This window comes from Chlorocebus sabaeus, chromosome 21 (genome assembly GCF_047675955.1).
Source record: "Chlorocebus sabaeus isolate Y175 chromosome 21, mChlSab1.0.hap1, whole genome shotgun sequence".
Taxonomy (NCBI): domain Eukaryota; kingdom Metazoa; phylum Chordata; class Mammalia; order Primates; family Cercopithecidae; genus Chlorocebus; species Chlorocebus sabaeus.
In genome coordinates, this window is record NC_132924.1 from 90239656 (window position 1) to 90257023 (window position 17368).

The following is a 17368-nucleotide window of genomic DNA, read 5'->3' on the forward strand; positions in this document are numbered from 1 at the left end:
GAGTATCATAATAACTATTCACCTAAAAAGTATAAACATAGCTAGGTTTCCAGATTCAAATGATTACTATATTCATATTTGCTTACATTAAAAGAAAAGCAGTTCTATAAAATTTGGCAGAAATTATGTTTTATGAATATTTTAAATTTCTGACTGTATCACATTAAACCATCATGTAGTTTTATTCAAGATTTCTCCAAATAGGGAGACATTTGAAGATTATACAATGAAGCCCAACTCTGAAATATTTTAACAGAATGTGCACACTCCAAAGAGGAGTCTATCTTAAATAGCGCTTTACTGCTTCAGTATCCCCACCTAGCTGATAATAACTGTCATGGACTCAAACCCCATAATGTATGCTTAAAACACCCAGACAGTCCTTGGCATATGATCTGATTTAACCTTCATGACAACCCTACACTAGGTATTATTATCCTTATGAAGCAAATGAGATATTTAAGTCACATATTTCAGTGATTAAACATCAGAGCAAGAATCTGATACCAGGTGTGTTTGGTTTAATATCATGCTCTTCCAATATTCTACTCATGAAGATGAGCAACTACAGAAACAAACTAAGGGCTCAGGTATATATGAAGGTTAGACAATGGGTAAAAACTGTTTAATCTCAGATTCTAATTTATGAAAATTCCTAGAATAATACATTTTTGAAATGTTTGTTTCAAATTTAAAATCGGGATGTACTACAAATTACGGAGAAAAGTAAATAGGCAGTTATTTATGGACATGTTTATGAATTAATATCTAACGTTATAGTAACCAACAAACTAACATATATGCATAACTCACTGTAGGTTATATAAGATCTTACCTTTAGTAAATCTGTCATATGTTCAAGTCCAATACCATGTAAAAATACTTCCAGATCTCCAAATGCTGTATATGAACTGTATACATTTATAGCAATGTCAATTTCAGAACAGACTATAAATGCACAAATAAATATATATTTATATTGCAAGAGAATATGAATAATGATGAATTCATGTAGAATATATTTGCAATCTACACACCAGACCTATGCTGTATCAAAGGAATGAGTAAGGTTTTGTGACTGAAGGTGTATGAGAAGTATAACTCATCTTTCCCCAAAATGAAAATATATGTCAGTATGTATACCTTGTGAAATTTCTGCACATAAAAATCTCCTCAGCCTGGCACAGTGGCATACACCTGTAGTCCAAGCTACTTGGGAGGCTGTGGTGGGAGAACTGCTTGAGCCCAGGTGTTTGAGGCAAAAAAACCCACAAAAAACGGGGGTGGGGGGGGAACCACACCTCTTTAATTGCAATAAGTAAAATGTAAATAACTTTAAATGGGGTAAGGAGATAATTATTTTTGGCCATGTACTGAACAGCAGTGTTCTGGGGGGGAAAGTGTATGCTTAATTTTAGCACATAAAATTAGAACTGTACTAAAAATAATTAGAAAACAAGGTGTAATACTGTTTGAACACTAATATAATTTCAGAACCTTTTAAAAATAGATTTTATTGTTGATATCGTACTTCAAGTTTACATTTAAAGTTATCATTAGTGTTAGTACATAAAAATGAATAAAAATTTTCTAAAATTCTGGAGAACATTAAAAACCCAGACATTTAAAAATGCTTGTAAACATTTAAAATACCATATATTTTAAATAAGTCACCACATTTACTACAGTAAAATATACACAAGTTTTACTTATAGGTATTCTGTTGAACTAAAACATGCTATATTACCTAAAAATGTGATCTTTTTCTCTATCAGAATCTGTTGTCAATATTTTACAAATAGTGTCTTCTTTAGTTAGCTGTTGAAGTTTTCCTTCCAATGGATTTAAAGTAAAAGAAAGTAAGTTGAAGATCTGAAAAAAGTTAACATCATTCAAATATAATTAACATTGCACACTATAACTTACAGTTAAAAGAAACCAAACATACGATTATCTCATATCCAGAAAGGAAATTTTAGCAAGTAAGTGGGACAGAAGTTTCACAATTTACTACCCTGATAACAACTTTAAAAAATTGATATATCACAGTTGTACATATTTTGGGGGGTACATGTGATATTTTGATACACATATACAATGTATAATAAACAAATCAGGGTAATTGGGATATCAGGTAAGTGCTTCCTTGACCTATAATAATAATCAGAAAAGAAAAAAGTACATCTAATTCAAAATACTAAAAATTAAAGTAAGATAGTAATTACTATTTTTGGTAAGATCTATAGCAAAACTAAAAATTCCATTTGGATAAATGACTCAGATTAAATATTAAGATAGTACTTTGAAAACACTGCTAAGTGGGAAGAGAGTAATGAGCGTGACTAAATGTATACAAATCCTAACTGAACACCTCAAAAATACATGGTGACATTCCTGAGTTTTAAAATCTAACTTCTTAGGAAGACAAGGTTATATCATGTAATCAGCCAAAATACAAGATCAAATCTCATTTCGATAAATTATTTAAGACTCAAAATAACCTTTGATGTTCATAAACTTCTTATGTCAAGTTTGGTGTCATCTACTCTACATTTAACAATGTAATAAAATAAATTTTAAGTTTTTGAATTTTCAAAGTTTAGAAGAAAAATGGTAAATTCCTTTTTGAAGTTCTACAGGGCTTTAGTGATTACTGTTTACCCTATAATAATTCTGAAAATATTAGAATAATACTTGGAAAATGATAGCCATGTTTATCAGACTGCTTTAAAGGTTAGAGGAAGTTACTTTATATGCAGTAAATGTGGCTTGGTTTGATGATTACATGACGGAATCTTTGGAATTTTACATGCTTTCAAATTCAGGAACTCAGTGTTACAAACTCCCGGACTAAACAACTTAGTTTTATTATTGTACTATATTTGATCCTTGCTTACAAGTTACAGACTTGTGGCTACAGCTTTAATCTTCAGACCAAAAGTTTATATTGATAAAGTAATTTAATGTATGGCAAGTATTTATTATTGAGCTTAACATCTAAATGATAGATTATACATCCAGGTATATTATCACTTTATCGTATACCCTGTCACATATATAAGAGTAAATGTTGCTTAAATAATTTAATTTTTAAATTGTTTAATATATTAATTAAACTTACAAAAGAATGTTTTAGTTACAAGTTCAAACTGGCATTTTACTAGCTTTCACTCAATAACTTAAAATTCTGGACCAGTTTGAAATATTTAAATAGTATATTACAATTTTATTCCTGGGGCCAGAATAAGATTTTATTACTCTTTTATAGAGCTTTTAAATTACTGTATTATAAGTGCCTCTTGTTTCATAGAAGATGAATACTCTAGCAAAATAAAGTTCTTATTACCTGGCTGGAGGAAAGATACATATTTAAACATTTAATAATTGCCAGATACACTATAATTACCCTTGTAAATTCTAACAAATTAATAAAAAAGTTCTACAAATGATAATGTGACATGCCACAAAAAATAAGTTTAATATGTACAGAAGGATACCTCATGATGTTTGTTTCTTTTTGCAATCTCACTTGGCATCTTTCCATCTTTGGTTTGTAGCATTTTATTAGCTCCAAGTTCAAGCAACTTCAAAACTATATTTTTATGACCCTGACGTGCTGCCCACGTTAAAGCCTGTAAGTGGAGGGAAAAAGAAGATTGTTTAAAGAGAAGGAGTGTATATGAGACAGACAGGAAAAGTTTTCAACAGTATTTATGACACAATAAAAAAGAGAACATAGTTAATTAATAGAATGATGCAATCTCTTGATTTTACAATATAATGTAAACATATTTCCAAAGTTGTAATTGCAAAGCTGACTGCAAAGCTCATTGATTTTTTAAAACCAGTGTTTTATACAATTAACTGATGTTATGGAAAAAAAGGATTTATTTGCCAATCACTGAAAAATTTTCTACAAAAAAGAATTCTTAGGTATATTTTAGAGCCCAGATTTTGCTGTGTGTTACAATTTTTTTTTTTAATCAAGAGTAAGGACTAAGAGAGTCAATTAATTCCTCTTTTTTTGAGATGGAGTTTCGCTCTTGTTGCACTTCAGCCTGAAGTGCAGTGGTATGATCTCGGCTTACTGCAACCTCTGTCTCCTGGGCTCAAGCGATTCTCCAGGCTCAGCCTCCTGAGTAGCTGGGATTAAAGGCGCGTGCCACCATGCCTGGCTAATTTTTTGTATTTTTAGGAGAGACCGGGTTTCACCATGTTGGCCAGGCTGGTCTCAAACTCCTAACCTCAGGTGATCTGCCCGCCTTGGCCTCCCAAAGTGCAAGGATTACAGGTGTGAGCCACCATGCCAGCCTTTTATTTCAACTGTTGCTTTTTTTCACCAGATAGCAATTATATTCCAGCCCTTTTGTAATCATTACTTCTTAAAACTCTTTTTTAAAAATAGATTACTGATAATAACAGAAACAAAAAGAAACATTGTAAAAATGTTTCTCACAGTGTAACCATTCTCATCCTGGGTATTAACTTCTGCTCCATGAGCAACAAGGAGAGCAACAACCTGGGTGTGACCATCTCGAGCAGCATACATGATTGGGGTCATAAGTCTCCTAAGGAGGAGGAAGAAAGGAAACATTTGTGTTAATGCTGCCATTAATCTCTCATTTTCATTAATTTAACCATACACAATACCACCAGTACTACTTTGAAAATAAAGAAAAAGAAATGAAAGCTTTTGCTAAATCAGGTGATTTAAAAATCCAATCTTCCTGCAAATAAGTACAAGTGAAAGAGATGACACTTTTAAAGTGCTGAATGCTTACACAGCACCCTCTAGTGAATAAATGTATTAAAAAATACATGAAATAAGCCATGCTTTCTACTATGAAGTCTCACTAATATACATATTCATCTAGAAAATTATCAGAGTACCCACACTATGCTTATGCTAGGAATATAGTAATGAGTGACACAAACAAGGTCCCTGCCCTCAAAGGATTTGCTAATACTAAATGCTTATTACATTTTATTTAGAGGATTGCTGAAACAAAAATGTAAATTTAAAAACTTTATTCCTTAATGTATTCTATTATGATTCTACTTTAGTTTGAGACTGAAAGAATTTTATTCTGACTGGGAGACTTACTGTATGTAATCAGAAAAGAGATAAGTCCAATAGATTAACCAGCTTAATATTCTCTTAAGAGTACTTTCTGGGAGAGGATAGTGGTTTCTCTGTAGTTTATCATTTCCCAAAACTAGAGATTCAATCCTTCTACTCCTGGAAGTTAGTCAGCTTCTGGGCCTATTCCAAGGACACCAGATTTTATCAGCTCTACTTGGGCTGAACATAACATCATGGTCTGTTTTAAAGGAGGTCTGAGATTCTGAGTCCAATTTTCCTGAGTCGTCCTCAAAATCTGATTTATACACAAAGAACTTTTGGAAAAGAAAAATAAATAATTTCAGAGCTCCATGTTTTGATCTTACAAAGAAAGTTTTTATTGGTTATTCACATTACATATACAACCTACAAATAGACTATTTCTCTGTAAGGCTTGTTAGCATAAGGTGTACCCTGAAATCTGATCACTTCACACCAATGTCCTTATTAGCACAAAGCAATTCATATATATTTGTTTCTTCTATTTCATGGTATATTATAATTTGAATGTTTTATGTGAAATTATATGCTAAGGCAGTTGTATAACATTGCCTCCTCTACCTTGAATATCTCTTACATAGTGGCTTCATTAGATAGACAATCTTTATTAGGTAAAGATTGAATTTCCTGGATAACTTAAGCAAACGTAAAAAATTATATACAACTTGCCAGGTGTGGTGGCTCCTGCCTGTAATCTTAGCACTTGGGGGGCTGAGGTGGGTGGATTGCTTGACTCCAGGAGTTCGAGACAACAGAGCAAAGCCCCGCCTCTACCTCTACTTAAAATTAAAAAAAAAAAAAAAAAAATTAGCTGGGTGTGGTCGTGCACACCTGTAATCCCAGCTACTTCAGAGGTGAGAGAATCACCTGAGCCTGGGAGGTCAAGGCTTCAGTGAGCCAAGATCATGCCATTGCACTCCAGTCTAGGCAACCAGAGTGAGACCCTGTCTCACAGCAACAACAACAACAACAACAAAGCCACAAAAAACCCCCACATACACACACGCGTGGCAACAACAAATTATTTGAATTAACTAACCATTCTAATTCAAATTCTTCATTACATCTAAGTCCAAACCATTGATGTCTCATCTCCACTGCACTTACCCCTATAATAGCCCAAATCTGCTCCTCTCAGTTTTCCCTATTTCATGAAGCCACCATTAACCACATTACTCAGGCTTAAGACTAGGCATAGTTCATGACTCTTCTCTGTCATTCCGAGTACAAGTCATTGGAAGCTCCTATTAGCCCTACCTTCATAATCTGCTTCTGATCACTTCTCTTCACCTCATTAGCTTCTGATCACTTCTCTTCACCTTCATAATCTGCTTCTGATCACTTCTCTTCACCTCATTAGCCACTGCAGTGGTCCAAGACATCATCATCTTTCTCTGACTTATATTATTGCCATAGCCTTGTAACTCCTCTTCATGCTTCTATTCTTGGCCACTTACAATTTATTGTCTTTGAAAATGCCAAGATCTCCCCTTTGCAGGAACTGTGCAAGTGCTCTTCCCTGTCCCCAGACCTTCATACTGCTAACTCCTTATTCTTATTCAGATCTTTATTATGAGAAGATCAATAAAATTTACAAACCTTTAGCTAGACTGATTAAGTAAAAAAGAGAGAAGAAACAAGTTAGCAGTACCAGGAACAAGAGAAGTAACATCAGTACAGATTATCCAGATTGTAGAAGTATGAGGAAGTATTATGAACAAATTTATGCCAATTAATTAGACAGTTTAGATGAAATGGATAAATTTCTCAAAATACACAAACTACCATGGCTCACTCAAAAAGAAATAACCTGAATAGCCCTAGATTTATTTTTTAAAAACTTAATTAGTAATTATAAATTAAATTAAATTTTCCATAAAGAAAATAACAGGCCAGATGGCTTCACTGGTGAATTCTACCAAACAGTTAATGAAAACAACACCAATTCTAAACAAACTCATCCGGTAAACTGAAGAGAAGAAGCTGCTTTCCAACTCATTCTATGAAGCACAAATTACTCTTATACTAAAACCAGAGGGTGCCATTATAAGGAAAGAAAACTATAAACCAATAATCTTCACTGAAAATAAAAATGTTTTGAACAAATTTTAACAGAATCCAAAAGCACATAAAAAGGTTAATACATCATGACTAAGGGAAATTATCCTAGGAATGCAAGGCTGGTTTGGTATTTGAAACATCAATCAATATAATGTACCATATTAACAAACTAAAAATGAAAAAAAAAAAACCCTCAACAAATGCAGAACGAGTATTTTACAAAATCCAACATTGATTTCTAACAAAAACACTCTCTCAGCAATGTAGGAATACATGAGAACTTCCTCAACCTGACAAAATCATCTATGGAAAATTTACACTTAACATCATATTTAATGGTGAAAGAGTACTTTCCCCCAAGATCAGAAACAAGTCAAGGATGTATGCTCTCACATTTCTACCCAACATTTTATTGGAAGTTCTAGTCAGTGGAATAAGACAAAGAAAAATAAGAAAAATGGTAGACCTCCAGATGGGAAAACAAGCAAAGTTGTCTTTATTCACAGACAGCATGATGTATATAGAAAACCTGATGGACTCTACAAAAAAAGTACTAGAACTAATGAATTTGGCAAGATTACAGCATACAAGAGCAATATTTAAAAAATCAATTGTATTTCTTCATACTAGCAATGAACAACATGAAATGAAAATAAAACAATACAACTTATAGTAAAAATATAAAAGCCAGGAAATCTATTGCTGCTTATTAGATATGCACCCAGTATTTGCATATATGCATACATAAATACATGGTGATAGTGATGTATTTATGTATTTGAATATATCTGACTTACAGTTGTCTAGGTAACAATTTGGATCCAGAAGTCTTTTTTTTTTTTTAGATTCATTTTTTTTTTTTTTAGTACACGTTAAGGTTGGTTAATGGGTATATTGTGTGTTGCTGAGGTTGAGGTTTGGTCTTCTATTAATCCCACCACCCAAGTAGTGAACATAGTACCCAATAGGTAGTTTTTCAACCCTTGACCCCTCCTTCCCTCCTCCCTTTTGGATTCCCCAGTGTCTATTTTTAACCAAGTATCCCAGCCTCAAAATGCATTTTAAAACTTTTTTTCCTTTCTTGTTTTCAGCTTTGAAACATATTTTGAAACGTTTTGTTTCTACTTTTCCCATCCAGGCACTTCAATGAACAGTGCTTGCTTATCTAATTATGTGCTTGCTTAGGTAATCCAGGGGCCAATTTTGAAATAAACCAGGCAGAGAGATACAGCTCCCACTTAGGGGTAGTTACGAACAGTTAGCCTACCACTACCAGGCCAAAGTCAGGATGAGGCAAACCAGACCTTTGGGACAGGCAATTTCTCAAGATAATCATTGAAACAAGACAGGTAGACCTGCACCCTCGGGTAACACTCCTGCATATTTTCCACACCTTTTCCTTCTTAAACCCCTTCATTTAGCCCAAAAAGTTGGAATGGTCTTTTGAAGGCATGAGCTTGGCCATTCTCCAATTGCTAGCATTTGATAAATAAAATTACTTTCCTTTCACCACATGTCGTTTCTTCTGTTCTTGGTTTATGGGTAGCCAGCAGCTGGACTTAAGCAAGTTATCTGTTGTTTCCATCTTTATATGCATGTGTACCTAATGGGTAGCTCCAACTAATAAGTGAGAACATGTGGTATTTGGTTTCCTTTTTTTAGTTTTCTTTTTCTACGTAAATTCACTTAGGATAATGGCCTCCAGCTGCATGCATGCTGCTGCAAAGGACACGGCTTAATTCTTTTTTATGGCTGTATAGTATTCCATGGTCTATATGTGGCATATTTTCTTTATCCAGTCTTGATGGGCACATAGGTTGGTTCTGTATCTTTGTAACAGTGGGTTTTTTTTTTTTTTTTTTTTTTTTTTTGGAGACAGGGTTGTACCGTCACACAGGCTGTAGTGCAGTGGTACAGTCATGGCTCACCACAGTCTCAACCTCCCAAGCCCAAGCAATTCTTCCATCTTAGTCTCCCGGGTAGCTGGGACCACAGGCATGTGTTACCACACCTGGCTGAATTTTTTATTTTTGTAGAGATGGAGTCTCTGTATGTTGTCCAGGCTGGTCTCGAACTCGTGGCCTCTAGTGATCCTCCCAAAGGGCTGGGATTATAGGCATAAGCCATCATGCCCAGCTGCTATTGTGAATAGTGCTGGGATAAACATAATGAGTGCAGTGTCTTTTTGGTAGAATGATTTATTTTCCTTTGGGTATATACTCAGTAATGGGATGGCTGGGTCAAATGGTAATTCTAGTTTTAGTTCTTTGAGAAATCTCCAAACTGTTTTCCACAGTGGTTTAACTAATTTACATTCCTGCCAGCAGTGTACGTGTTTCCCTTATCTCTGCAGCTTCACCAACATGCTATTTTTTGACTTTTTATTTATTATTTTTTGAGAAGAAGCCTCACTCTGTCACCTAGGCTGGAGCGCAGTGGCACGATGTTGGCTTACTGCAACCTCCGCCTCCTGGGTTCAAGCGATTCTCCTGCCTCAGCCTCCTGAGTAGCTGGGATTACAGGCACCTGCCACCGCATCTGGCTAATTTTTGTATTTTTAGTAGAGACTGGGATTCACCATCTTGGCCAGGCTGGTCTTGAACTTCTGACTCTGGAATCCACCTGCCTTGGCCTCCCAAAGTGCTGGGATTACAGGTGTGAGCCACTGCGCCCAGCCTGAATTTTTAATAATAGCCATTCTGACAGGTGTGAGATGGTATCTCATTGTGGTTTTGATTTGCATCTCTCTGATGAGTAGTGATGTTGAGTACTTTTTCATGTTTCTTGACTGCTTGTATGTCTTTTTTTTGAAAAGTGCTTATGTCCTTTACCTACTTTTTAATGAGGTTATTTTTCTTACGGATTTAAGTTCCTTATAGAGTCTGGATATTTAGTCCTTCGTTGGATGCATAGTTTGCAAATATTTTCTCCCATTCTGCTGATAGTTTCTTTTGCTATCAAGAAGCTCTTTAGTTTAATTAGGCTCCACTTGTCAAATTTTGTTTTTGTTGCATTTGCTTTTGAGAACTTAGTCATAAATTATTTGCATAGGCTAAGGTCCAGAAGAGCATTTCCTAGGTTTTCTTCTAGGATTTTTGTGGTTTGAAGTCTTGCATTTAAGTATTTAATCCATCTTGAATTGATTTCTGTATATGGTAAGCAGTAGGAATCCAGTTTCGTTCTTCTCCATATGGGTATCGTTTCCCCAGTGCCATTTACTGAATAGGGTATCCTTTCCCCATTGTTTATTTTTGTTTACTTTGAAGAAGATCAGTTGGTTGTTGGTGTGGGTTCTCTATTCTGTTCCATTGGTCTACGTGTCTATGTCTGTACCTGTACAATACTGTTTTGGTTACTGCAGCCTTTTAGTATAGTCTGAAGTCAAGTAACGTGATGCCTCAAGGTTTGTTCTTTTTGCTTAGAATTGCTTTGGCTACTCAGGTTCTTTTTTGGTTTCATTTTTTTTTTCTTATTTTTTGAGACAGTCTCACTCTGTTGCCAGGCTGGAGTGCAGTGGCATGATCTCGGCTCACTGCAACGTCTGCCTGCTAGGTTGAAGTGATTCTCCTGCCTCAGCCTCCCAAGTAGCTGGGACTATAGGCATGCACCACCAGGCCCAGCAAATTTTTGTATTTTTAGTAGAGACAGAGTTTCACCATGTTGGTCAGGCTGGTCTCAAATTCCTGCCATCAGGTGATCTGTCTGCCCTCTGCCTCCCAAAGTGCTGGGGTTACAGGTGTGAGCCACCGTGCCCGACCTCATATGACTTTTAGAATAGTTTTTCCTAATTCTGTGACAAATGACGTTGGTCCTTTGATAGGAATCACATTGAATCTGTAGATTGCTTTGGGCAGTACAGATATTTTAATGATACTGCAGTCTTCCAATCTGTGATTACGGAATTCTTTTTCATTTGTTTGTCATTTATAATTTCTTTCAGCAGTGCTTTTCAGTTCTCCTGTAGAGATCTTTTACTTCTTGGTTAGATGTATTCTAAAAAACGAATGGAAAATCCTTTTTTTTCAGCAGTGTTTTTCAGTCCTCCTGTAGAGATCTTTTTACCTTCTTGGTTTGATGTATTCCTAGGTATTTTAATTATTTTTTTTTTTGCAGTTCTTATAAATGGAATTGCATTCTTGATTTGGTTCTCAGCTTGAACATTATTGGTATAGAGAAATGCTTCTGATTTTTGTGCATTGATTTGGTATCCTGAGACTTTACTAAAGTCATTTATCGGGGTTTATGGAGTCTTCTGGGGGAAATCTTTAGGGTTTTCTAGGTATGGAAATAATACAATAAGCAAAGTCATTTTTAAACATTAATAATATACTGTTCATATAATGTTTTAATTTGCCAATAAATGAATTTAAAATTATTTTTCTCTGAGGAAATTTCCTCTGCGCTTTGTCTGAATCACACAAGTTCTGATATAAAGGCCTTGTGTTGTCACTTTTACCAGTTCTATTTTAATTAATCCAGAAATTACCAGAAATTATTAAGATATAACTTTTTTTTTCTTTTCTTTTCTTTTTTTCTTGAGATGGAGTCTCACTCCGTCACCCAGGCTGGAGCGCATGGCACAATCTCTGCTTACTGCAACCTCTGCCTCCCAGGTTCAAGCAATTCTCCTGCCTCACCTTCCTGAGTAGCTGGGGACTACAGGTGCATGCCACCATGCCTGGCTAATTTTTTTGTATTTTTAGTAGAGATGGGTTTCACCACGTTGGCCAGGCTGGTCTTGAACTCCTGACCTCAGGTGATCTGCCCACCTCAGTCTCCCAAAGTGCTGGGATTACAAGCATAAGCCACTGTGCCTGGCCAGGTATCATTAAAAAAAAAAAAAAAATTCTTAAGGACTTTCTTTGTGGTCTACGACATAACTTATGTTGAAAATAATCCATGCATGTAAATTATGTTAAAGTCAGAATTCTAGGTAAATATCAACTAGATACTTTTGTTAATTGTGTTATTCTATATTTTTTGTCTAACGTTTTTCTAAGAGATATATTAAAGTCTTCAAATATGATTATGGATGTTCCACTCTTTTTTTAGTTCTACTAGTTTTTGTTTTATATATTTAAAAGCCATATATATTAAAACCATCTTGTTAAATTGTTGCTTCTATCAACATCATTTTCTCTTTGGTCCCTTAAGTAATTTTTGCCTTGCATTTTATTTACTACCCTGGGGTATTTTTTTTTCCTTGATATTTACCAGGTATAAATATTTGCTGAATAAATGGCATTTAAAAAATCATTTTATTTATTTTCCACTCTAATGTAATGTTTTATTTTAGGTGTGACTTCACTGGATTTTGCTTTTAGCTAATATGAGAGTTACTATTACTTTAATAAGTGAGTTTACCGACTATATTACTTTTCTTAGTTATTAATATGGCTGGATTTATTTCTGACACTTTTGCACCTTCTGTTTATCATGCTTCCATAATAAATACATGTTTCCATGTCTCCTTGGACATGGAATCACTTGTTAGATTGATCAAGTTCTCTTAGTTTCACTCCCACCCACTTGATCTGAAAGCTTTTAATTTCATTATTTTCTTCAAGTACAGTACTTACTTTTAAGTCCTCTCCTCTCCAAAACGCTTATCCTTACTATTCAACAAAGAGAAAAGTTAATCAATAACTATACATAGTTTCATGAGAAAAGAGATGTTTACTTTTATTTTGCTTCACTCTCTCCTCAGCTACTAGAACACCAAACTTATGATGGAAAGTTAATACAAATTTAACATAAATACTCTCCCCTATGCCGGCCCCCCCTTTTTAGGAGACACGGTCTTGCTCTGTCACTCAGGCTGGAGTGCAATGGCACCATCATAGCTCACTGCAGCCTTGACCTCCTGGGCTCAAGCCATCCTTCCACCTCAGTCTCCCGAGTAGCTAGGACTACAGGTATGCACCACCATGCCTGGCTAATTTTTAAAATTTCTGTTGCCCAGGTTGGTCTCAAACTCCTGCGCTCAAGCAATCCTCCCACCTTGGCCTCCCAAAGCACTGGGATTACAGTGGTGAGCTACCAAGCCTGGCCAAGATGGTCATTTCTTGATAGGAGTTTTCTTGATATGTAAATAATCTCTTCTGTAGTTAACTTTGAGGATTTTTGGCTTCATTCTTAATGTTCTGAAGTTTATTGTGATGTGTCTACATATTTTAATTAAAAATGTATATATATTTATCTATTTGTATATAAATCTTTTATTCAATAATTCTTTCAATCCTACAAATTTGTTTTCAACTGGGAAACATTCTTGGTCTTTATTGCTTGAAATATAGTCTGTCTTCTATTTTCTCCTTTGGAATTATTATTTGATAGATGTTAGGACTTCTGGAAATATTCTCCATGTCTCTACCTTTCCTTTATACTTTCCATTTCTTTAGCCCTTTGTGTTATATTCTTGGATATTTCCTCACCTCTATCTTCTAGTCCACTAATCAGCTCATTACATGAGTCCCATCTACTCTTCTACCTCTTCTACACATATACTTAGTTTTAATATTCAATAGTTCCTTTTTTCATAATTCATTGTTCTTGTTTTTTAATTTCTATTGTTATTTTGTGAAGGCAAATCCCTATTTTATTGTTCAGGAATAAAGGCCTTTTTAGATTCCTCTACTTTTCTCACTTTCTCTAGCTTAAGTCACTCTTTTGTTGAATTTGTTGTACCTGTTTCATGATACCTACATTCTTCAGATTTTGGTGATTTATGGTTGTGCACCTACCTTCTGGTCTATGGCAAAGGCCTCCAAACACAGAAGACAAGATAACCTTGTCTATCAGTAATGCAGATTTTAGGTATTGCTAGAGTTGCCCATCTGTTTCTTTCTTTGGCGAGTTACTCTTTTTCCATTGCAGAGATAACTTTTTTTGTTTCAAAGCTAACTTTATCAAAATATTTTAATACCTTTATATCTAAAGCTTCCTGTGGAAGGGCAAGACTTTAGCATATTCTCAGTTTAAGAGCTTGAATTTATAAGCCTATTTTTCCAAAAATTCTTTTTTTGGTCATGTTTTTCTTCCAGAATGTTTAGAATCATTTCATCAAGTTAAAACAATCCCTTTGGCACTCTGAATAAGATGTTTAATTCTATAAATTTAGATTTTTAAAAAAAGTCTTTTTAAATACTGAGTCATCCTAGTCAAGATGACAACCAACATCCAGCCAACATGACGTGTCTATTCAATCTTCTTTTATTTTACTTGGTGTAGTTTTAAATTTTTCATTTAGATCTTTCACATTTTTAAATCATAATAAATTATATTCTCAAGCTTTTCGTTTCTTGTGAGTTGGAAATCAAATGAAGTTTGCACATTAGTTTTGTAGAAACTACTATACTTTATGATTGTTATTTCTGAGTTGACTATTTTCGGTTTACCAAGCATACATTAATATAATTTAAAAATCATGATTTTGTTCTCCTTTTCCTAATAAAAAGATCTAATAGTTTAATTAGAGGCATAGTTCAATGGTTTAGATCAGCAGTCAGCAAATTTTTTCTGTAAAGGGCAAGACAGTAAATATTTTGGGCTTTGTGATGTATACAGGGATTTGTCACAACCACTCAACTCTGCTGTTGTATCATGAACACAGCCATAGACAATACATAAACAAATGAGCACAGCTGTGTTCCAGTGAAACTTAAGAGGTCTGTCAACCTCTGATTTAGAGTGTTAAGCTGTGGAGTCAGAATGCCTAGGTCTAATCTAGCCTCCAACATTTACTGGCTTAGATAAGTTTCTTAAACTCTCACTGCCTCAGTTTCTACAACTTTCTATGAGCATAAAATAGTTTCTACATTTGTGGCACCTATTTGTGTTAGTATCACAATCTGTGATGAGAAAATAACGTTTAGTAACAAAGAACAGTACCATGCACAAAGTAAATTCTCAGTAATTAATAGATATTTTTATTATTAACTATCTCTTGTACTTTTCTTACATAACTGAATTGCCTTACAGTTCCCAAAATAATGGTAAAACTAAAAGTGCTTATAACAAGCATCCTTGCCTTGTTGCTGACATTAATGCAAATGCTGCTAATGCTTCTCCATTAAACATGTAATTTGTTTTGTCTTCAGATATATGTTTGTGAAATTAAGGAGCTACTCATCTAATCAAATTTTACTAAGGTTATAAAAATCAGAGATTTTAACTTTTATAAGATATCTTTCTGGCATCTATTATAATGATAAGCACCTTAAAAATCCTCTGACCTACTTATATATTTCCTTAATATTGAACCATTTTTGTATAGTTGACCTGAATCAATTTGATCAGGTATATTATTCATTTAATTTGCCGATAACATTAAATTTGCTAATACTTCATTACGTGGTTAAGATTTGTGTATCCATGTTCATATAAGATTTCTCTAAGTGGATCTTTTTTAAACTGGATTTCAGAATCAGTGTTATGTTTGCATTATAAACAAGAAATGAAAGGCTTTTTTTTTCCCCTTAGGTTTTGATAGTATTAATGTAATCTATTCCTTGGAAGTTTAAAATAAGTAACCTATTAAAATCTCTGAACCTAACACACTTTTTGTAAGTTATCTTTCTGACATTTTTTTCTCAAAAAATGCATTCAAAATCACAACATAAAAAAATTTAAAGCATAAACAAAAACTGAACTAGAAATAGCATCTACAACATATATTAAAATAATTAAATTAAAAATAAAATTATTTAATTTAATACAAATAATTAAAATAACTAAAAGAATTTAAAAATACCTACCAGACATGGCGGCAGACACCTATAGTCCAACTTCTTGGGATGCTGAGGCAGGAGGCTCTCTTGAGCCCAGGAGTTCAAAACCAGCCTGGGCAACATAGTGAGACTCTGTCTCCAAACCAAACCAAACCAAACCATGCCAAACCAAACACAATAAAAAACTAAAAGATCCAATATACAAAAGATTCTTGTTAATCAATAAGAAACATGTGAACCACCAAACAGCAAAACTACAAAGTACATAGGCAATTAATTAGTAGACAAAGAAATACAAACAACTTACAAAAATACGCAAGACTAATCAATTAAGTATTATTAAAAAGCATGCAAACTAAAATGAGGCATCATTACTTGCAAATCAAACAGTAAAGCTCACAACATAAAAAAATATCTAGTGCTGTCACTATGTATGTCCTCTCAAGTACTGTTGGAGATAGTGTAAAGGTTTTCAATTTTTTCAGAAGACAATTTGGTAACACCTATTAAGGCAGAAGAATAGGGTCTGAAGGCAGGGAATTTAAGGCCAATTCATGCTAATTTCCTAAAGCTGGAAGAAAAAACTGGGTCTGAAGGCAGAGAACCTAAGGCCAATTCATGCTAACTTCCTAAAGCTGGATCAAAAGAAAAATCCCCATCTCTCCACAGCCTAGTAACAAGGATCAAAGGCTACTCCCTCTATAAGCCTCTCCGTTCCACTAAGTCTCAGGTGGAAAGGGAAAGTGCCACGGATTGGCCGTGGGCCAAGCGCGGGCTATCCCTTTATCTGCATAGGGTGCCAGTCCACTCTGGCCTCTGGTTGGCCACAGGCGAACTCACCGCAGCTATTAATCGGCCACAGGCCAAATCCTTCATCCACATAGTGGGTAGCCAATAGGGACCTCAAAAGGGGTACTTAAACCCCAGAAAACCTTGTGAGTGGTGCTCCTGAACCACAAATGATGTATTTGTCATTTCTCTGTACTAAAGGTAAAATAGTTGGTCTTCATGTCATATTTTTATATATAGTTCAGTATTATCTGATCTTTTTAATCTGCTTAAAACACTCCCATCCTGTGGAGTGTTACCTCACTTCAATATATCCCTACTTTCGCTGTTTCGTTCCTTTCTTTCTTTGTGCATTTTGCTCAACTCTTTGTTCAACACGCCAAGAACCTGGACATCTCATGCTCAAGGCCTGCCTTCCCATAACACTATCACAATTCTAAATACACATCTACCTTTGTCTCAGCAACTCCACTTTAGGAATGTGTTCTTTCAAAAATCTATCCAACTTGCCAAAGATGTTCACTGTAGTACCTTTTTTGTGAAACTAAAAAATGGAAACAATCCAAGTGTTCTTCAATGAAATACTGGATTAAGATATCACATCCATACAGTGGAATACTGTACAGCCATTATAGAGAGAGAAGTACCTCTATACATACTGGCAGGT

The 17368-nt window shown here is 34.6% G+C and overlaps 1 protein-coding gene across 2 annotated transcripts in view; it reads right to left on the bottom strand.

Moving 5' to 3' along the window:
- The window catches only part of ASZ1 (ankyrin repeat, SAM and basic leucine zipper domain containing 1), a 64798-nt gene that overhangs the window by 18106 nt on the left and 29324 nt on the right, over positions 1-17368 (bottom strand). The window contains exons 5-8 of one of the 2 annotated variants that reach the window (XM_007982692.3): positions 4457-4568; positions 3498-3632; positions 1748-1872; positions 836-911 (exon numbers count right to left, since the gene is read on the bottom strand). In XM_007982692.3, the coding sequence (XP_007980883.1) occupies positions 836-911; positions 1748-1872; positions 3498-3632; positions 4457-4568 (448 nt within the window). The remainder of the gene's footprint in view (positions 1-835; positions 912-1747; positions 1873-3497; positions 3633-4456; positions 4569-17368) is intronic. The other variant, XM_038004443.2, reaches the window with a different exon arrangement.